Consider the following 19,407-nt stretch of genomic DNA (forward strand, 5'->3'; position numbering starts at 1 on the left):
ACGTGCATCACAGAACAGAGCAAGGCGAGCATTTGTGCTTATAAAACTTAAAGTTTTTTATTTATTTTTGAAATGACTAATCGTTTCCCTAGATAAGACCCTTATTCATCGTCTGGTATCGTTTAAAGCCCTTTGAAGCTGCGCTGAAACTGTCATTTGGTCCTTGAAACGTTTGTGTCCTATTGAAGTCCATTATATGAAGAAAAGGCCTGGAATGTTTTCATCAAAAAACTTTATTTCTTTTCGACCGAAGAAAGAAAGACATGGACATCTTGGATGACATGGGGGTGAGTAAATTATCAGCAAAAGTTTTTTTTAAAAGTGAACTAATCCTTTAACGTTATCTTACTAGCTATTTATAACTTATAGAAAGAGTGCAACGTTATAAAGTTACATGTATTGCAAAATACATAATGATTTGAGGACCAAGTTTGTAGTCAAAGTATGGGCAGGCCATAGTCAATGTAAAGCATATTGTTGATGTTTCGTCACTATTAGTAAATGTTTCATAACTGTTTATAATCCGCCGTCATCGGTGGTCCTGCTTACTAGCCTGCGCGTTCACGGCAGGCTCCGCTGTGGGGGAGGAGCTGTGGAGGGAGGGCTGTAGCGTAGCAGAGAGCAAGGGGGTTGGACCTGTAAGTTGTGCTTGTTCAAATTTTCAGGCTAAGTCAACATTTTCTCAAAACTCCCTACTGCAGCTTTAACTAATGTTAACAAATAAGACCATGTAAAGTGTTACCAATTTGTTTAAGTTGCCAAGATATATGACGAAGACAAAGAGAACATAATTAAAATAAAACCTATATGACGAAGACAAAGAGAACATAATTAAAATAAAACAAAGTATGAATATTAAATAAAACAAAGTATGAATGTTAAGGCTCCACTTCATAATCTGTACAATAATAAAAAATATAAAATTGTTATTTAAATGGAAAAACGTTTTGGGTAGAATTGTCAACACTAGACTGAACCTTTACAGTAGTACATCTAGTTCAATTGTTGTCCTAAATCAACAGATAAATGCCTTAATAAATTTCAAACATATACAAAGGGATCTCTTCTACACATAAAGAGGTGAATGGATCTAAAATAATGGCGTATCTATCTATTTGAACAAGTGACAGATAAACAGGGCCAGTGCGAGGCAAAAGAAGCGCTTACACACCCACACACTGTTATATAGTCATTCCTCGGTGTTGATTCAAGCGCAGGTGAGAGATGGCAAAACCTCGCAAAGCTCTGACGGTAATGTTGACGTCACTTCTGACAAGGACGAGAGACAAGTTTGCTCTGCCAATATAAGGCTAAGAGCCTCTCGAACTCTGGGGAACAAAGTTGTATTATTTTAAAATCTTACAACTTCACAGTGGTCAATTGCAACTGCCACAACACATTTGCATCTAATACCGGGTTAAATACTTTCAGGAGCATTCGAAACCACATGTTGACCAAATTAATTTAACAATCTTAACCTAATATCCTCAACAGATTAACCAGCCGAAGAGAATGCAATGAAAAAATTAGCAAAAGAGTGACATTGCTCATGGTACTGTGTAAAGGAAAAGCAACCACCTTTGTTTCAGGTATACACCATGACCCTCGTGGTATTACCCAAACATAGCTTGACCCAGACAAAACAAAGTCAAGGTGTAGCCACAGCACGGCAGTTGTGCTATCACAGAAACATCAACACCTTTGACTTCAATGCATCCTCAAATGAGAGCAAAGCAAGCACATTCTCAAACCAATACACTTCTCTTCAAGCATGCTTGCATTTGTGTATCTGCTTTTCTCTAGCCCGTTATCTCTCTCTCTAACTCACCAGTGCTAGGCATGCTGGTGCTTCTGGATTGAGGAAGCAGCTCCACGGGTCGCTCTCTGCTGGACGTGCTGTCTGAAGAAAAGCAGGATTCGGTCTCATAGATCGTCTGCAACATTGCGCACAGTCCCGGTACGGTTGGCTTCAAAAGCATGCCAGTCTCAAAATACCGCCACACAATAAATGCAAAAATAAAGCAAAATCAACATGAAAAAGGAGATGGCAACCCACTCTCCATCAAAAAAAGTGAAAAATGCAAACACATTTGAAGGAAGAGGGGAAAAGGCAGAGCGTCCTTTTTATCAAAATGTAGATGCATGCAAAGAAACATCAATCGCTTTGCCCGTTAGCTCCATGTTTTAATAAAAAATAAATAAAATTAAAAATGCAAGCAGAACCAGTCTCTGTGGAAGGAAATGCAGCAGACAAATCCTTAAATTGTCCACTCAAAACCATCAGCTGTACGACACACAAACGAGTCTATTCATAAATCACATCACCTTCTTTTCTAATCGTCTATGTCAGAAACAAACTGCTAATTCACGCCGACAAGTCCAAGTGTGGCTTGTATCCAAGTCCCCCCTGTCTGAGCGTGCCTGTATCCTGCAATCATCTGAAGTTAAGCATGTGGTATCGGCAGACTCCAAAAGAGAGACTTCCCCATGACGAAATGTGACGGAGCTTGGAAAGACGAGATGAAAGCGACCGAAACAGGAGAAACGATCACAAAATAGATCACTGGGGGATTTTTTGCCTGCCGGTCTCTCTGTTCCTTCCTTCCCCTCGCCTCTCTGTACAGCCAGCCAGTCCTCGCTACAGCACAGTACAACTCGCTCTCCTGATGAATGGGCTTAAAGTGAACCGTCCGACGTTGTTCTGTTTAGTGTGACTGTGTTGCTTTTATGTATTTGTTTAAAGCCGAATCTCTGCAGCTTCACCCGCTGTGCGTGGCGAACAGGAGAGCAGAGGTGTAGAGACGTGGAGTTTACAAACAGACTGGAGCTGCTTCGGGCTGCTGGAAATAGCTGCCGAGCGACAGGGGAGGGGCGGGACCGTGCTATAAATAGAGTCGGGAGCTGAGAGCTTGCTTGGAGAAAGAGAGAGGAGGGGCGAAAAAGAGAGAAAGAGAGGAAAGATGGAAGAGAGGAGATGGTTGATTGTTTATCACGTAAATAAAGGAGCCAAAAAACAATAATAGGAGCCAAAAAAGGAGCCAATCTGACACAAGACAGTGACAGGACTGGAGGAGTGAGACCAAACAGAGTTTAACTTGATAACACAAGCCAACACGAGGGCAAACGAGATACAAAGCAACACGAGCGCTGCTAAATTTGTGCCAATGCACGCTATAATGATTGGAACTAATTCACGCATTTGAAACGCAAGCGTTTAAATCTAAGCTTTTCGTTCTGAGAACTGCTTGCTGCTTACACAAGGAATTTGCGTCAGCACTATTGACACAGAGAACAGAAGGGTCACCGTTTCACAAGCGCATGTGGGTCAAAAGACTAGGGTGGCCAATACAGCATTCCCAAACCTGCGAGGGCACTATAATTATCATTCAAATCAACAGCAGCAACTTACAAAGCACATAAATGCTAAATTAGCCATTTATTAAAACAAGAGAATAAATACAAAAATTTGTGTTTAAACTGTATTGAAAAATAAACTGTAATATGTGACCCCTGAGCTGTTGAAATGCACATTTTCCAATAGATAATGGTGACCTACATGATCATTTCAATGTTTAAAGAGACCAGAATGATGTCTGGAGGTGAATTTAAATCAGTAATGTACTAAATCTTTTTGACGTTAGGTTTTGAGGACAGCAAAATTCATCTATTGTGAAATGCACCATTGATTTCATGTCCTCCTGAATGATATATGACAAGGTTACCGGGCATCTGCGTTCTGCATCAGTTTAGAGACCCACTGCCTAATATTCATTGCATTTATTATACAAGACAGACAGACAGACCTGTTGCACAAGCACAAAGCTCCAGAAAAGATGTGTCAAGACTAAAAAAGAAAGATAAAACGAATCTGAGACCACACTGTATCACATTTTTCTTACAATGACGGCTAAACATTTGTTTCATGCAAGGAAAGTTGGTCGCAGACCAATATTAAAGGGTAAGATTTATCCAGAGCGCCTAAATTAGACCTCTGACGTGCTTTTCTTAGAGCAGTCTGTCACCATGACCACTAGTGTGTTGGAGAGTGAAAATGGATTTGGTTCAAGAGCAGGCAACAATCAAAGAGAAGCTTTGTCAAGCACTTGTTTGAAAAAAGGACATGTTTAAAAACAACATGGAACAGAAGTGCACATACCCAGCTTCGACTATCATTGCTTGGCCATAGGGCGAGATCTGAGAGGGCAAATACAGGCTGCGCACATGTGTGTGTGTTTACGCTGGCGAAATCAAAGCAGTCAACTTTCAATGTTTTGGCACCCATTGCAGGGCCAACACATAATTTGATCTGAGGCTGTAAATAGAAGCAAGTTTTCGACAGCATGCAGCATGCATGATCAGTGTGTACATATGCAATGCAAATCGCTTAGACTTTGCACTTGTTGCTCTTTAGGCATGCTTAACTGCTATCTGTCCCACAGCTGCACGCACGTTGAAGATTTTACGTGGTCCTTATAACTTCAGTCTCGTCTGTTTGCTTTAGTTTCCAGCCGTCCCTGTTATTTATAGATGGATGTACCTTTTAGGGTTACTGACGTTAGTTGGGCTTATATTTAGCCATGGGAAGGTGGGGGGGAGCACACCACTTGTTTTTAAACCCCTTTTTTTACGAGTGATGAACTCATGTTGGTAATGTCAAGGACTTTGGCAGCAGACTTTGTTTGACAGCTAGTCTCTAGCCTTTAGCCAGACCTGACCCAATTAAGGCCAACCCAAAGCGAGCCGTAACCTTTTGCCGTAACCTTTTGCCACCGGGTTCTGAAGGAATCTTGGACGCTGGAAAAGAATGGTAAATAAATGTGGCCGTTCCTCACTGTGGCTGTGGACAGATGGGCTAAATATGCGTTGAAGCTTTGGGAGCATGTGAACTCTCTCTCCAACCCTAAATAACATGGAGTATATTAACTCAAACTTACGAGCCCACAAAAATAGTCTCGGTTTGGATGGGATGAATTAAAACAAAGCCAAAATAAACCAGCGGTTTCTCACACAGATAACCAACTCTCTTACTGGTGACTCTCCTGTGACCGCTGCCATGTTAGGAAAATGTATTTTAAGTATGCTTCAATTTTTTAAATTTTTTGCTTTCAAATTTAACCATTAAACCTTTTTTTAACAAATAACTGAAGGGAGCTCTTTAAAGCTTCTTGTGTTGATAACAGATTTATAAATGACTCTCATCACAAATTTGGGAAGATGGTTGGCACATGTTGCGTTTTCAAATGCACGACCCAAACTCACAGCGTCAGCCAACTGGCGAGTATTTTTTACAGTATACTCGCCAACATCGATTTCTACTCACATACGCCACTTGGCGGGTGTTAATTTTGGACCCTGGCTGAGATGTTAAGGGAGTCCCACACAGTCACTAGATGGCACTGCTAGCTTGTGCTGTGGAATCGGAAGCTACAGTCTCCATGCATGAAATTAAAATATTTTAAATGTGTTACAAAATGCAGCTATTTTTTCCCCTTGGATTCACATTCTTCAATTAACATAGCAAACACTTTTCTTAGGTCGGAAAATACGGATATCTGTATAAATACAGACAAAAATCACATCCCTGATGTAGAGACCAAAATATCATAGACTTGGTTTTTTGGGCAAGTGAGCAACCATCTAGCAATGGCATAGGCTATAGCTATGATCATCACTCAGATCACCTTAGCAACAACCCATAACAGCCTAAAAAAAAAATTGTGCATTTTATTTTTGGAAAGTAACATGTCGCTGCACCTGAATCCAACCCAGTCACTCAAAGAACCCGGCTTGTGCTGTGATCCATCACTGCAAGTCAACCCAACACAGAACAGAAGAGTCCATGGCTTTTTTATACCGCCTGAACAACAACAACCAACCATGAGTAATTTGTTACCTGTCTTCATTATGAGCAAAGAGAATTTCTCAGGTGTGCAAAATTTATTTTGAAAGCGCTGTCAAGTCCAAAAACAAACCCAATAAGAGAAATTAAACGGAATCACCTGGAAGGAATGAGAAATTAGCTCCAGTTTGCAAAACTGTTTCTTAAATGTCCTTGTTTGAGCGACTGCCAGACATTCTTGTGAGGGAAAGGCAAAGAGAATTAGCTTTCAGTTCTGCTCTGCAATGGGGTCTAAAGGACATTCACACACACAGACACAGAGCTTGCTCCTTGGATCACAAAATCCTTCTGTGCAAATGCGGTCAAACATATCAATAAACTGCCCATGAAAGCTTGATATGAAGCGCGTATACATTCACAGCGAGAAAAACAACCTTTTTTAGAATCATCATTTGATGACTCATATCAAGGCATAGACTGATGCACTTACACCCAAAGTGAGGATTCACACAAACTCACTCACACACACACACACACACACACACACACACACACACACACACACACACACACACACACACACACACACACAGCACAGGGGACGCATACAGATTATTTCTCCTCAAATAGAACGCTGCGATGACTCATTCTCTGCACAGCCCCAACTGCAATGCTCCTCCCTGCCAGAGAACACGCACACGTTCACATATACATACACACTTGTGTGTATTTATTCCACCGATTCAAATATTAACACATGCAGAAAATGACAAGATCTTTGTGTTGGAGGAAGGCCTCCTGCAGTATTCCAGAGAAATCAATGTTTCAAACAGGCTGACTCATTTAAAGCGTTGCTTACTGACCCGTGTCTCGCTCACTTTTAAGATAACAAACCGGTTCAATTATAATGGGAGTTGAGATGCAACTGCAAACAGAGGTTAAAAAAAATTATGCATGAAGAACAGCGCATGCACATACAACGCAATGTTTATTTAATGTGTGTACTTTCTTCTGGAAAATGCCTTTTTTAGAGCTTTTGGTTAAATGTGATGTGTTGCTAAAACGGATGTAAGAGCATTATTACGCAAATGCTTTTACCACTCTTTAATATCAGATATATAACAAATTTGCACAATTTTTCACAAAGAAAAAGCAGATTATAACAATTGGACCCTGACCAGATCTGCATATTACACAGGGGTACTTAGGGGTACTTAAGGGGTACTTCATCGCTTGCAAAATGGGCTTTCAATAAAACTTGGCTCCCTATACAGTAGAAAGGAGAAAAAAAATTAAAATCCGTGCTACTTGACAAGAGAAAAAAAGGCGGTTCTCTTTTCTATTGCCAAAAATTTAAGCAAACTTCAACACTCATAATGCACAGAGCATGTTGCCGTTCAAGGCCACTTTCACCAGTCTGCTATGGATACACTTGATCAGAGTCAAATACCACCTTGTTTTATTCAGAAATACTTCTTGGCAAACTGTTAGTCATGGTTTCAACTTGTATTGTTCCCGGGTACAAGAATTCAAAGAGTAAACGTTTAGCGGGACCGAGTTACTTTGCTAGGCACCAGTGAAGGATCCAGCGCGTTGTAGGCAGTAGCTAAAGGATGCAAGGAATGGTAAATATGGAGAGAACATTCCAATGGAAAATTTGAAAAAAACTCTTGTGTTTGTAGTTAACATTTCAAACTTGATGATAACGAACCCAGTTTTTTTAGGCAAAACGGAGGGGAAAAAACTCAAAGAACTGTCAGTTCTGCCCGAAGCAAAATGCTGTCGCGTACAGATAAGAAAGCTGTTGCCATAGTGTTACACTTTTTCCATAATGCTGTTTAATGAGTAGACAAAGTACAATACAATTTTCATTGACAAACCTACCCTTACAATAACTGTTTTGTTAATAACCATCTGCCGATCCGACTGTCTGTGGGCGGGGATAAAAAAAGCACTTTTTTCTGACGAATAAAAGTAAATTTCTCGATCCAGGTAACACGGAAAATGACTAAACATTGTTCATTTACATGTAAAATCTTAAAATATTAAGTTAAACTTTAAACAAAGAAAATGATCAGTAAAAAAAACTAGGCTGGATTGGTTTATCGCTATAAATTTTGTTTTATGTATGTGAATGCACAAATTTTAGGATTTTTATACACAAATACTATATTTTACATATAACTCGAGATTTTCCACATGATGCACTCTTTTAACAGATATAACAGCGTTTAATAAGAAATCTCTCATTATTAGGAATTATACACAATCAGAATAACATCAAAATGGCTATTAGGCCAAATACAACCAAAGCAAAACCATATTTGTCTGTACATGTATTCCTCCCGAATAGTCATGGTATGGAAGTCACGGTTCGGTGCATGCAGTCAGAAAACAAATACAGTCACTCACAGGTGAACCACACTACAATCCAGAAGGGTGCGTGCGTGGTAATGCAACGCTGTCTGCTAACCGCCACAACAGGAAAAAGCGCAGAAGAAGAACAACAGACGATTTAAGTATAGATATGTTTACATGTAATTTCTCAATCAGTGTTTCAAACGTGAAAAGACATAAATGAATCAGCTTGAGAATAATATCTCACACAGCATCACATTTACCTCAGGCAAGTCATTTAGTGTCCACAGCATGTTAGTTCACTAGAGAAATGAACTCTATGGGGAGCCTTTCACTAAATATATGCACTATATTAGCTTATATAATAATTAGATAAACTTAACATGTTAGTAATATCTTCTTAATTATTTTAACATGTTTAAAAAATTGTCATTGACAGTAACTGTGTACATAATTATATTTAAAAAATGAATTGGAGAAGTTAATGCAAAACCTGCCTAATGTACAATTTACCTTTTTTTTTAGTGTTGATTATTATATCTAAAAATTAATATCAACTGAATTTAATAGTTTGGGCTCTGTTGTTACTTGTTACCTTTAATATTATAGTAATGTGCAAGAAATGGCTTCCTAGTCCCTATATATAGTTTATAGCATTAACTGAGATAGAAATGTTTATCCTTAAGAAAATGCTAATTATAATTGAATTTATTTAAAGAGAGAGACACAATTTATTCAATAAACCACTGTTTAATAAAAAAAGAAAAAAGAAGAATTGTGTTTACTCCCCTCTGCTGTACAGAACCCATACCGAACCGTCTTGTTTATATACCATTACACCCCTAGATTTGACCAAATCTACTCATTATTAAAACTAAAAGTGAGGAAGGAGAGTAGACACTAAGCGCATCATATTATTAAACAAACAATAGTACATTCTTCAATAAAAAAGTCTTTAGAAGTCACATATTAGATAATATCTAACCCGAGTTCAAGAAACCATCAACTAAAAACTCAAAGGGTATAAAAATAAATGTTCTCTTCACTCCATAGCTTCTCTGAATGTGTTTACGCTTTGTGTTATTGGTGATAACTTCATTAAAAACGCCATTAAAGACACCATTATTATATCACAAATTCCTGATTTAATTCAGCAAGACATAATTTAGACATGGACACGTTGTACCAAATGACCACCAAAAGAATATGAGCACAAAGTGACAGTGTACAACGTTTGACACTTGTGTCCCTGAACTTGACTGGTGCGAAGCATGGAGCCCATTATGGTGAAGGGCTTCAGCAGATGAACTGGCCTTTTATTGGTGGAACAGAACTGTACGACATGTCCCCAAGAGAACAAAAGGCCTAACTGCATGGTTGAATGGATTGACACTTGTTTCTCCTTGATGGGCTTGGATGTGCTGGATCACATGGAGCTCCGGGCTCGCTGGAAATAATCACAGACAAGCAAAGCAAGGTCCTTTGATACTCTACAAACATCAAAAGCATCTAGAGATGATTAACATGAAGCTAGCTGATTATTTCAGCTTGGAGAATTTGGCTAATCTATGACAGACAGCTTTACAATAAAGCAATGTGCCAAAAGATGTGGAACAACATTACAGTGATTTTACTGTAATTTAAGGGGTGTTTTTGGTACGTGAAGTTATTACAACAATAATATGATACAAGTAGGGATGCGATGCGGATGCAATGCTATGAAATAATTAATATCAGACGATAAGAAAACATGGTACACATATATTGCTCATCCCTATATACAAAACAGAGATGTCCAAAAAATACCTGCATTTATTTTAAAAAATAATCTTTTTTTAATCAAAAATATTTTTCCTGTTCATTAGCCTAACTGAATTAGCCAAACCACCTTGGCCTACACTTCGGATTACAACTTTGAAATATTCACCATACCAAGGCCACAATATAATTGTAACATGTTCTGTTCCTGTTTGCCTGTCTCTATGGTTTTTGATTTCTGTTTATATGAATTATCCCTGTGTATTTAAACCCTCTGTTCATTCCGTTTTTTTGTTCAATGGGACCTCAAAGAGAGAAGATGGTAAAACTCCTCAATGTGATGAAAATGAAAGGATAAGACTTGAAACCTGCTTGCTGAATAGCTATCATGACAAATCAGCTAATCACATCAATACAGAAACACAAAACGTTGCACACACACACACAAAAAAGACTCCATCTGCAGTTAAATATTAAGAGCACCTTCCTCAGCTGGTTTCATTGGAGCCGCACGCTCAATAAAATGTCAATCACAATGGCATACACACAGAAACCATAAGCAAAAGAACCAATGAGTTTGCATCACAGTGAGCAAACAGGCCAATCAGCAAAGAGCCCTCTGGGCAGTGTTGATGTGGAGTGGGGCGAAGCGTAGAAGGTTGCCACGGCATCCAGTGACATTCAAAGACGTCATGAGGAGGACAGAGGGTTAATAGAGGTTGTTACCGGTTCTAATTATAAACAGCAGAGAGTCAGAGAGAGCCAGGCGAGGAGAGGATGGGGAGGAGCGAGTGGGGGCGGGCACAGGGCCGAAGGTATGAATTAAAGGTGCATTAAGAGGGAAAAGAAAGGGGCGAAGAGGAGAAGAAAGCCGCAGGGTACCGCAACAGATAAAGAACGATGGACAAAATCCACAGGTTTTGTTTGCCTGAGCAACAAATCTGGCTAAGCTTATCCTGAGACGAGACAATTACACGCAATTACGCACGCAATCATAACAACGGGTTACTCGCCCGCTGACAGACCAAAAATCTTCTTCGAAACGTGATCTGTAATTGCTACAGCTATGAGTCAGGTTGCATTACCACTACTACTACTACTACTACTACTACTACAACAACAAATGCCTTTAAATAAAACTGTGTTAATCATTAGTTTTCCAATAGATTAATAGATTTAATTGCTGCTTTGTCACCAATTACAGTGCAGATTTTAAAACATCACCACATTTTATGAACCAGGGAAATTCACAGTTTTAGTTTAAGTGCTTTTGATGCTTAAAAGAGCTTTACACAACGGACACAGTAGTGATTATAACTAATATCTATCCGATGCAAAATGTCAAAAAACATAATACTGACAGACAATTTGCTAATAAATTGGCAGTTCTATAAGGTGTTCAGAGGAATGAAATCATCACATCCGGGGAAATTGGTGCAAAATGGAAACGGAAATGGAAGTTATAGCCACTATACAGTGCTGGTCAGAATTATTTGCCTCCTTGGTAAATATAATCAAAGATGGCAGTAAAAATAAATCTGCATTGTTTATCCTTTTGATTTTTTTTTTTTTTTAAATGCAAAACCTTTTATTGAAGTAAAAGAATTGAAAGTGGGGGGAAAATCTATTTTTTTAGCCTCATTTTCTGCCAGAGGTCCTGGACATCTTGTTCTATAAAAAAATCAAAACCTAACAGCCTGTGCTAGAAATCTTATAACAGGCCATGTTTGGATCTTCCAACAGGACAGTGATCCAAAAACAAACATCAAAATCAAAACAAAAATTGGTCACTGAGCACAAAACCAAGCATCTGCAATGACCATCCCAGTCCCTGACCTGAACCCTATAGAAGAGGAGTGGGCTGAACTGAAGAGAAGAAGTGCCAACATGAACTTGTGAATCTGCAGGATCTGGAGAGATTCTGTATGGAGGAATGGACTCTGATCTCATCAGGCATTATAGGAGAAAACTCAGAGCTGTTATCTTGGAAAAAGGAGATAGCAAATAGTATTTAATAAAAGGGGGCAAATAATTGTTCCCAATGTGTTTTGGAGAAAAACATTTAATTTATAATGTGATTTCGCTGTGACTTTCAATTCTTTTACTTCAATGAAAGGTTAGACTTTTGCTAATAATTTATGTTAGAAAGATTCACGCACTTCATCACATTTAGATACACAGTTAAACTATGAAATGGGTACAACACTTTTTGGTTTTCAAAATGGTCAGTAAAGCGATATTTGAGAAATATTGATTGTCAACATCAGGTCAAACTAAATATTATTTGAGCTCTTTTATTTTACATTAAACAAACCAGTTCACCTGAACGAAAACTCAACGAAGTGCTATTGGAAGACATCCTATCATAGCTTTTTGGTACATAACAGCTACCGTAGATGCAACACGCATTTGAAAAAGCGAGGCGCTGGAGAGCACAATTCGTTTGAATGCAAAATACAATTTCACCACTAGATGGAAGAAATTCCTACACAATGTCCCTTTAATAGAAACCAAATATCTTTCAAATTATATTTTAGATAATATTTATCTATTTTAGAAAGATAATATTTATATATATATATAATATAAATTATTCACACTAAAAATTGGATCTTTAAAACATATTTTTAAAACATCTGATACTTGGAAGAATTATCAACTGAAACAAAATCTTCTATTAGCAAACATCAATGTTTCAGAGTGCAACATGTATGAATGAGTAAAAACTCTTACCGGGTGTGTTTGGTGAATTCATGGATGACGCCACAGATCTTCTATGCCTCTTAAGTTCTCCAAGTAGCAGGCAAAGATGCTTTTTTGGATAAACCTCAGTGTGCAAGCTCTGGTTCAGAGGCAAGATGCCGCAAGACGGCGAGTTCTAAAGGGGGTCTTCAGCGTCAGCCATGACCGTAACCCTCACGGGGAGGGCTGTGATGGCCGCTGGTGCCAGCTGAACAACCCTCACTGCAACAGATACAAACACACTGACGTTAATGAAACTGAGACCACTGACATCCTTCAAGCCAAAAAATACAATGCAAAATACCCTCCTCAAAATTACAGTAGATTATGGCTGTGACCTGTCTGAAAAGCAAAAACATTAATAAATAATAATATAAAGCAAGACAGCTCATTTGTTTTTCAAAGAGTGAATAAAGTCCCCTAGCTGCATATTAACAGAGTTTGTAAGAGTCATTAACGCCTGTGTCAGAATGTTGTGCTCGTAACTGAGTTGTATGTTTGCTGCTTACAAAACAGATCCAGAGGATGTTAATGGATGACTCACCCTGCCTCTAAGTCAGTGGAGACGCACTACAATACCCACGCTGCCTAGCAGGAACTGGATACGCAGCAGGATAGCACATTACCCACGCTGCCTTTCATTCTACCATGAGCCCGGCCCCAAGCAAAGAATAGAGAGGTTCTCGACCGTCTAGTTTTAGTGATTATTAAAACACTGGCCCACACTTCCTGAGCCTTAGGTCTGTTCAGTATTCAAGTAGATACTGTTATGCATCACAAAGCATTCGAGTTTCTGAAACGCACATTCTTATGCAAATCAACACACCAACATGAAATATTAATATATAAACTGAAAATAGGTCAAAAACTTTTCTGTGCACACCAGGTGCCTTTTTGGACAAATCTGCCGGATACTTTTGAACAATATGCACAGACTAATTGCATTAAATCATTGGTGAAACTGCAGCCCTGCATTGAAAAGATGACAAGCTTCAAGTGGCCTTGTATGCACTGGGACGGTAGCCTCACCTGCTGGTTGAATCATGCAAGTAAAGTCTGGCTGTCCTCCGACAGTGCGATTTGTCTAATGACCCAGTGTGACCACAGCACACTACCTTTGGTATATGGAATAGTTCAATCCATCAAACAATCAGTTTTCTTGAATTATTGAGTGAACAACATTGTTCCAGGTCCCTACTTGCATACCTAAATTAATCAATATATGTACGAACACATGTGTGTTTTCAGCTCAGAGCCAATAAACCATAATGAGTGACTGATGATACATGTCGGAAATAGTCTTGTTTTTTTGCTTTGACGCACTAATAAAGTAATTTGAACTTGGGCCAGGACTTTATGGTAGCTGGATTTCTTGAGTGTAATGTTTCGACTGCTAATCTCAAACCGTTAATCTCAAACTGCAAATCCCCAATTTATGGGCATTTAAGAATGTGGCTCAACATAATGAAGGTCTTCAGGACTGTTCTTTAGATCTGAGTGTTTCTCAAGTTTAACAACCTGCAATCGTGTTGATGCTCACCAATGAAATAAGAGAAAAATCAAGTCATCAATGACTGATAATCAAGTAATAAACAGTTGGAATGGACACTTAATGCAAATAAATATTTAGTTAAAATTTCAAAGCACAGTAAGCACTGCTTCTTAAAAACATATAAACGATGAATTATGTATAAAAAATAGAACACAATCAAGAATGGATGCAGTTTTGCATGGAGGTGTATATTGGTTAAGTTAACCAAATAGCTTCAATCTACAAATACTTTCTTATATTTATTTATTTATTTAAATCAATGTTTTTTTTCTACTAATATCTAGGGATGCATCAACAATATTAAATGAATGAATGATATATTCATTTATTTATCAAAAAATAAATGATATATTAAATGTCAATTAAATTTTGTCTAATGAACTTAAAAATAAAATTACTGAAAACTAAATTCAATTGTTTAAATGTGCGCCCAATCGAGTCATTGAATATTGAGTATCTGCTAACACAGAGTCCCTATCCGATACTTGTATTTTCCTAGTGATTTGAGCACACTTCAAGTACATTCATGTTAAGTTTCATATGTACATACATGCACTTCCAATATAACATTTATTACAGTAATTATATTTATAGGCCTATAAGCAGAATAATTGCAACAAAAAGAAAAAAAGTGTATATAAAGTTAGAATGAATGAAGCTTGTGGCATCAGAATGTCAGTCTGTCAGTCAAGTCCAAAGCAAGACGCAACCCATAGCAACACATTATGACAACAACGTCTCATATAGTCTGACGGCAGATAAAAATAAATAGTAAATAAATTACTTTCGAGTGATTTGTTACAAAGGTGCACATCAAATATGTTAAACATGGAAGCTTGAACCTGCATGTGATGTGCTAAAACAGACTCAATGATTCTCGGGCACCACACATTTGAGCTTCTGCTTTCCTTTCAATGGCGGTTGGCAAATTTATTAGCATGACAGCTGACGTAAAATAAAGGATCAGGCCGAAAACGATCAGTTAAAAAATCTGTTTAAAAAAGTGCTAAATAGGGACATCCCTAGTATTTGCATTATTTACCACCAAAAAAAAAGATCTTTCCAATCCCATCGGCGCTTTCATTCAATTGTGGCATAAGCACCACTTACATTCACTCATGAAACCATAGAAATCAAGTTTCATTACAGAAAGTCTGAGTATTTTATTTTCTGCCATGGTCTGCTTATAAAACTATGGACCAATATGGATTGTTTCTTCTGTCATTCTGAAAGGCTTGTTCTTTTCTTTGGCCACATTCAGCTCTGACATGTCCCAGGGCTTTGTGGGGCGCTAACATTCTGGTACAGTTCCTGGAAAGCCCTGTATTGACTAAAGAGCAGTCTGAAGCTGGTCTCTAAAGCTCTGTCAGTGATTTAATGGAAGAGCTGAAAGCTCCTCCTGTCCAAATCTTTGTCACTTCTCTCTCTCTCTCTCTCTCTCTCTCTCTCTCTCTCTCGTACAGGTCAGGCTTCGTGCCAGAGTGCTGATCAGCGTTTAATACTCTTTAAAAGGATAGGACATTTGATGAGAGCTTTAACACTGGTTTGCTTAAGAGAATCATCCTTCTTGAGGTGCTTAGCTCTCTTTCTTTGAGGCTGAGAATATGAGAAGGCATCAGTCACTCAACAAGGGTGTGAATAGCGTGGGGGTGGAGATGTGTTGATTAGTGTCCGTGCTTGATGTTAAAGCCTCCCGCATCTCTCTGAATGAAGGTTTCCAGACCATCAAGGTCCACTAATTTTACCATCTGTGTCACAAAATGGTGAAGCAAACCCCAGAGTAATCGGTAAACCATCGAGGCACACTTCATAATCTTTAGATTCATGCTAACCTTATTTAAGCAATATAAGCAACAAAAAAAAAAACTTCCTATTCTGTATCAAGAACAAAAGTGCAGATTTTCTAAATTCATACTACTGAAAGCAAAGCTCCAGCTCATTTCACACACTAAACTGCACTACAATTATTACACTCATATTGTGTTTGTTGTGTTTTGTCATTTTGGGGAGTAATCTTTTGTTGTCTTGTATCATTTTGGAAGTGTTGTTCTTGCTTTTTTTTAGCCTAAACACAGTATATCATGGGGCTGGGTTGACACAAATTTCGCAATTTGATATTCGAATCAATGCTTGCAATTCTGAAGTACTATGCTCCTACCTATTTCAAGATTAGCTATGGTAATTTAATTACTTTTCTTATTGAACTATTAATTAAAGCCAAGTAATTTTCTGCAACACTAGAGGCACTTTAGCGGAACTACAAAAATAAAGCATGTTCTGCAAACGTGTCTTTCGCGCATTTCATCACAGATCTTACAGGTGCTTGTGAAGGCATGACTAAACAGGTTAACGTAGGCTACTTTCAATAAAAGGTCCAACATATTAGGAATACTTAGCTGTGTTGTTTCATGAGTTAGCAACTGAGCAGCTAATTCTCTGTCTAGAGTGAACGCGAGCATGTCGCTTATAATAAAACCAATCTAAAGTATCTGCACCGGGCACATTTTTGACATGAAGCGCCACAGCTGTTTGAGGCTGCCTACATTGGACACAATAACGTAAATCATATAAACCATATAAGAAACATTTGTCTTTCTGAAAGGGTACACATGATGATGTTATATTGAAGTGTCCATTGTAACACGTAGCATAGCAATGCCCTGTTCTCTTCGAAGAGTTCATGACCCGTTTAATCTTTGAAGGTCGAAATGCAGCAAATTTTTGCTTCCACTTCTGCAATCGAAGCTGAATGTCTTTTACCATGTAATGCGTCAGTCTTCATCTTACCGGCTAAACACCCTCTGCTACAGTAGCCACGCCCTCAACAAACACTATAGGAAGTAAAGAGATTGACAGATTTGAGCAGGCCACTCATGTTTTGATGAGTGCCCGGGGGCTCGATGTTTACACTTTTGGGGGAGATAAACCCATGAATGGAATACCAGTAGTCAATGAACAATAAACTGGGTGAAGGGTGTACTCATACTAGGCATGGTTGCATGATTGTCCAGCGATTGAAGATGTTTGCTGTCGTAATGATGACAGTGGAGCACTGTTCTGTGCTCTGTGTTCCGAATCGAAGAGAACACCTAAGAGTATGTCTCATGACTCATTCAGTATTAATTTCAGGATTCAGGCTACACTGTTTTTGATTCAAAAAGTTTACATGCCTCAGATGTCCAAAAAACATATAATTTTCTTTAATTTTCTCATAATATACATTGCACATCTCCTCATTTCTCCTCATTTCAAAGACACTTAAACAACTTGTTCGAAGATTGGGTCTCTTTAAACCCCTCCTTTCCGAGAGCCTACTCTGCTCTGATAAGTTAGATGGCCCAGTTTGTTATGATTGGTCTACTGCTTACAGGGCATGTCGGAAACTAAACGCCCATTACCATAACTGGACTTCAGCTCCAGAGGCTTCCTGAGTCCTCAGCGATTGTACACACTGTAAAGACAGTAACGATGAAGTCGATTTTACACACTGTAAAGACAGTAACGATGAAGTCGATTTTACCATATCAATCAAAGCGTGAGTACGATGATGAAACATTGAAAGAACTAGGCTACTTACAGTATTCAACCCAAATCCATCGCAAGGACGATTTGAGCAAGATGTTTCTCAGTGAAACCCTACACGGTTTTATGTACATTATGAGATGTTGCAACTGTAATTCCTCACCATTAGCATTAACGAGTGCATATCTATCAACAACCCGATGAGTAAATGTCTAATTTATAGTGTTGCATATGTTAGCCAAGCACCAAACTGAATGACTGATGTAACATTACAGTTTGTAAAACAAATCTTGCTCCAGCTTTTTATCGTTACTCAAAGTAGCAAGAACAACAGACAATCTGCATTAACAGATACAATTTTAGGTAATAGTAGGTAGGTTGGGGCCGATAGACAATGTCATTGTCCATTGCGATGGCTGACAGACATAATGATGTTGAGCCGGTATCGCAATAGAGAATGACACTGGAGTGGAGATTGAAGATAGATCGCTGAGAAGTCAGGCCGATCGTCGGAAGGCAAGGCAAGTAGTCCTAGGGCTGGGCGATAAATCGATTTTATCGATTAACTCGAATGTGTAGTTTACGTCGATTTGTTTGAATGAAAATCGGTTTTATCTTTAACATCTGCCGACGCTCCCATCTGGGCTCCCATAGTTCCGAACGGGCTCAGCGCTTGCCATAGATAGGGCTGTTCGATTCCGGATTTTTTTTAATCGATTCCGATTCATGTTTCTGGAATCGAAAAGAATCGATTCCAAGAATTGATTCCTCAGTGTTATTTTTTTTTAATACCAACACCGTGTCTAATATTGTCGCGTCTTACCGTGCCACACAGCGAGAAACTCTCTACACCAGGAGTGATAAAGTGACTGTTGCAAATCCATTTTTCCTTCCTATTAGATTATTGCGAGTGCTGCTCGGCCATAAATAGAACGAGGCATTTACTTCCATGCATGAAAACGGGTCTGGGGTGAAATAGGTGAGAAGGATATTACCCCTCGAGGGGGGAAGAAAATTTTAAATATTCCTTATTTTAAAGCATCAATCTGATGCATTTTTAAATGTTTTTTTTGCCAACCTGGGGAGAGCTGGAGAAACTTAACTTCAGCCATGAGTCAAAAATATTATGGCCTCCGTAGCGTTTAAAGCACAAAGGAAAGACATATCGATGCATAGTGTATTATACAGTATCTATCTATGCAATCGTTTAACAGTTAAAGTAAACCTATGTAGTTTTTCAACCTTCATAATATATTTCCAAGACCCTTGTGATGGTACATCGACTTACAATAGGTTAAATGACATGTCTGCCATAGCCTGACGTGGTCTGTATCGCTTTTACTGGCACTATGTAACTTCGGGTTTCGGGTAGTAACCGGAGCCCAAAAAGAACTACGAAATTCGACTGCTTTACGGCATACATAGTTTTTCTTCGTTTGTGATGTCTTTCATAAGATCATCCATCATAGTCTCCCTTGTCTGTGGCCATTGTTGATTCCAAAGCCGGTGCTGGATAAACAGAGAGCGTGCGCGTGCGACAGTAGGCTGCGGTAGGCTAAATTATTTACGACAGCGTTAATGGACATTTCCGCTTCCAACCTGTAGGGAGACCGCAGAGGAAAAGTTCTTTGGTGTT

The 19,407-nt window shown here is 38.7% G+C and overlaps 1 protein-coding gene across 9 annotated transcripts in view; it reads right to left on the bottom strand.

The window, feature by feature from the left end:
* Window positions 1–19,407, bottom strand: part of hdac5 (histone deacetylase 5) — a 91,733-nt gene that overhangs the window by 52,083 nt on the left and 20,243 nt on the right. For 4 of the 9 annotated variants that reach the window (XM_077212111.1, XM_077212115.1, XM_077212112.1 and 1 more), the window contains exon 2: window positions 12,689–12,919. In XM_077212111.1, the coding sequence (XP_077068226.1) occupies window positions 12,689–12,710 (22 nt within the window). In that variant the 5' untranslated portion in view covers window positions 12,711–12,919. Of the gene's footprint in view, window positions 1–1,828; window positions 2,855–12,688; window positions 12,920–19,407 lie in introns of those variants that run through there. The other 5 variants (XM_077212109.1, XM_077212108.1, XM_077212110.1 and 2 more) reach the window with 4 other exon arrangements.

The sequence above is a fragment of the Siphateles boraxobius genome, unplaced genomic scaffold, assembly GCF_051911475.1.
Source record: "Siphateles boraxobius isolate OS27281-9 unplaced genomic scaffold, OSU_SipBor_1 66, whole genome shotgun sequence".
NCBI classification, from domain to species: Eukaryota; Metazoa; Chordata; class Actinopteri; order Cypriniformes; family Leuciscidae; genus Siphateles; species Siphateles boraxobius.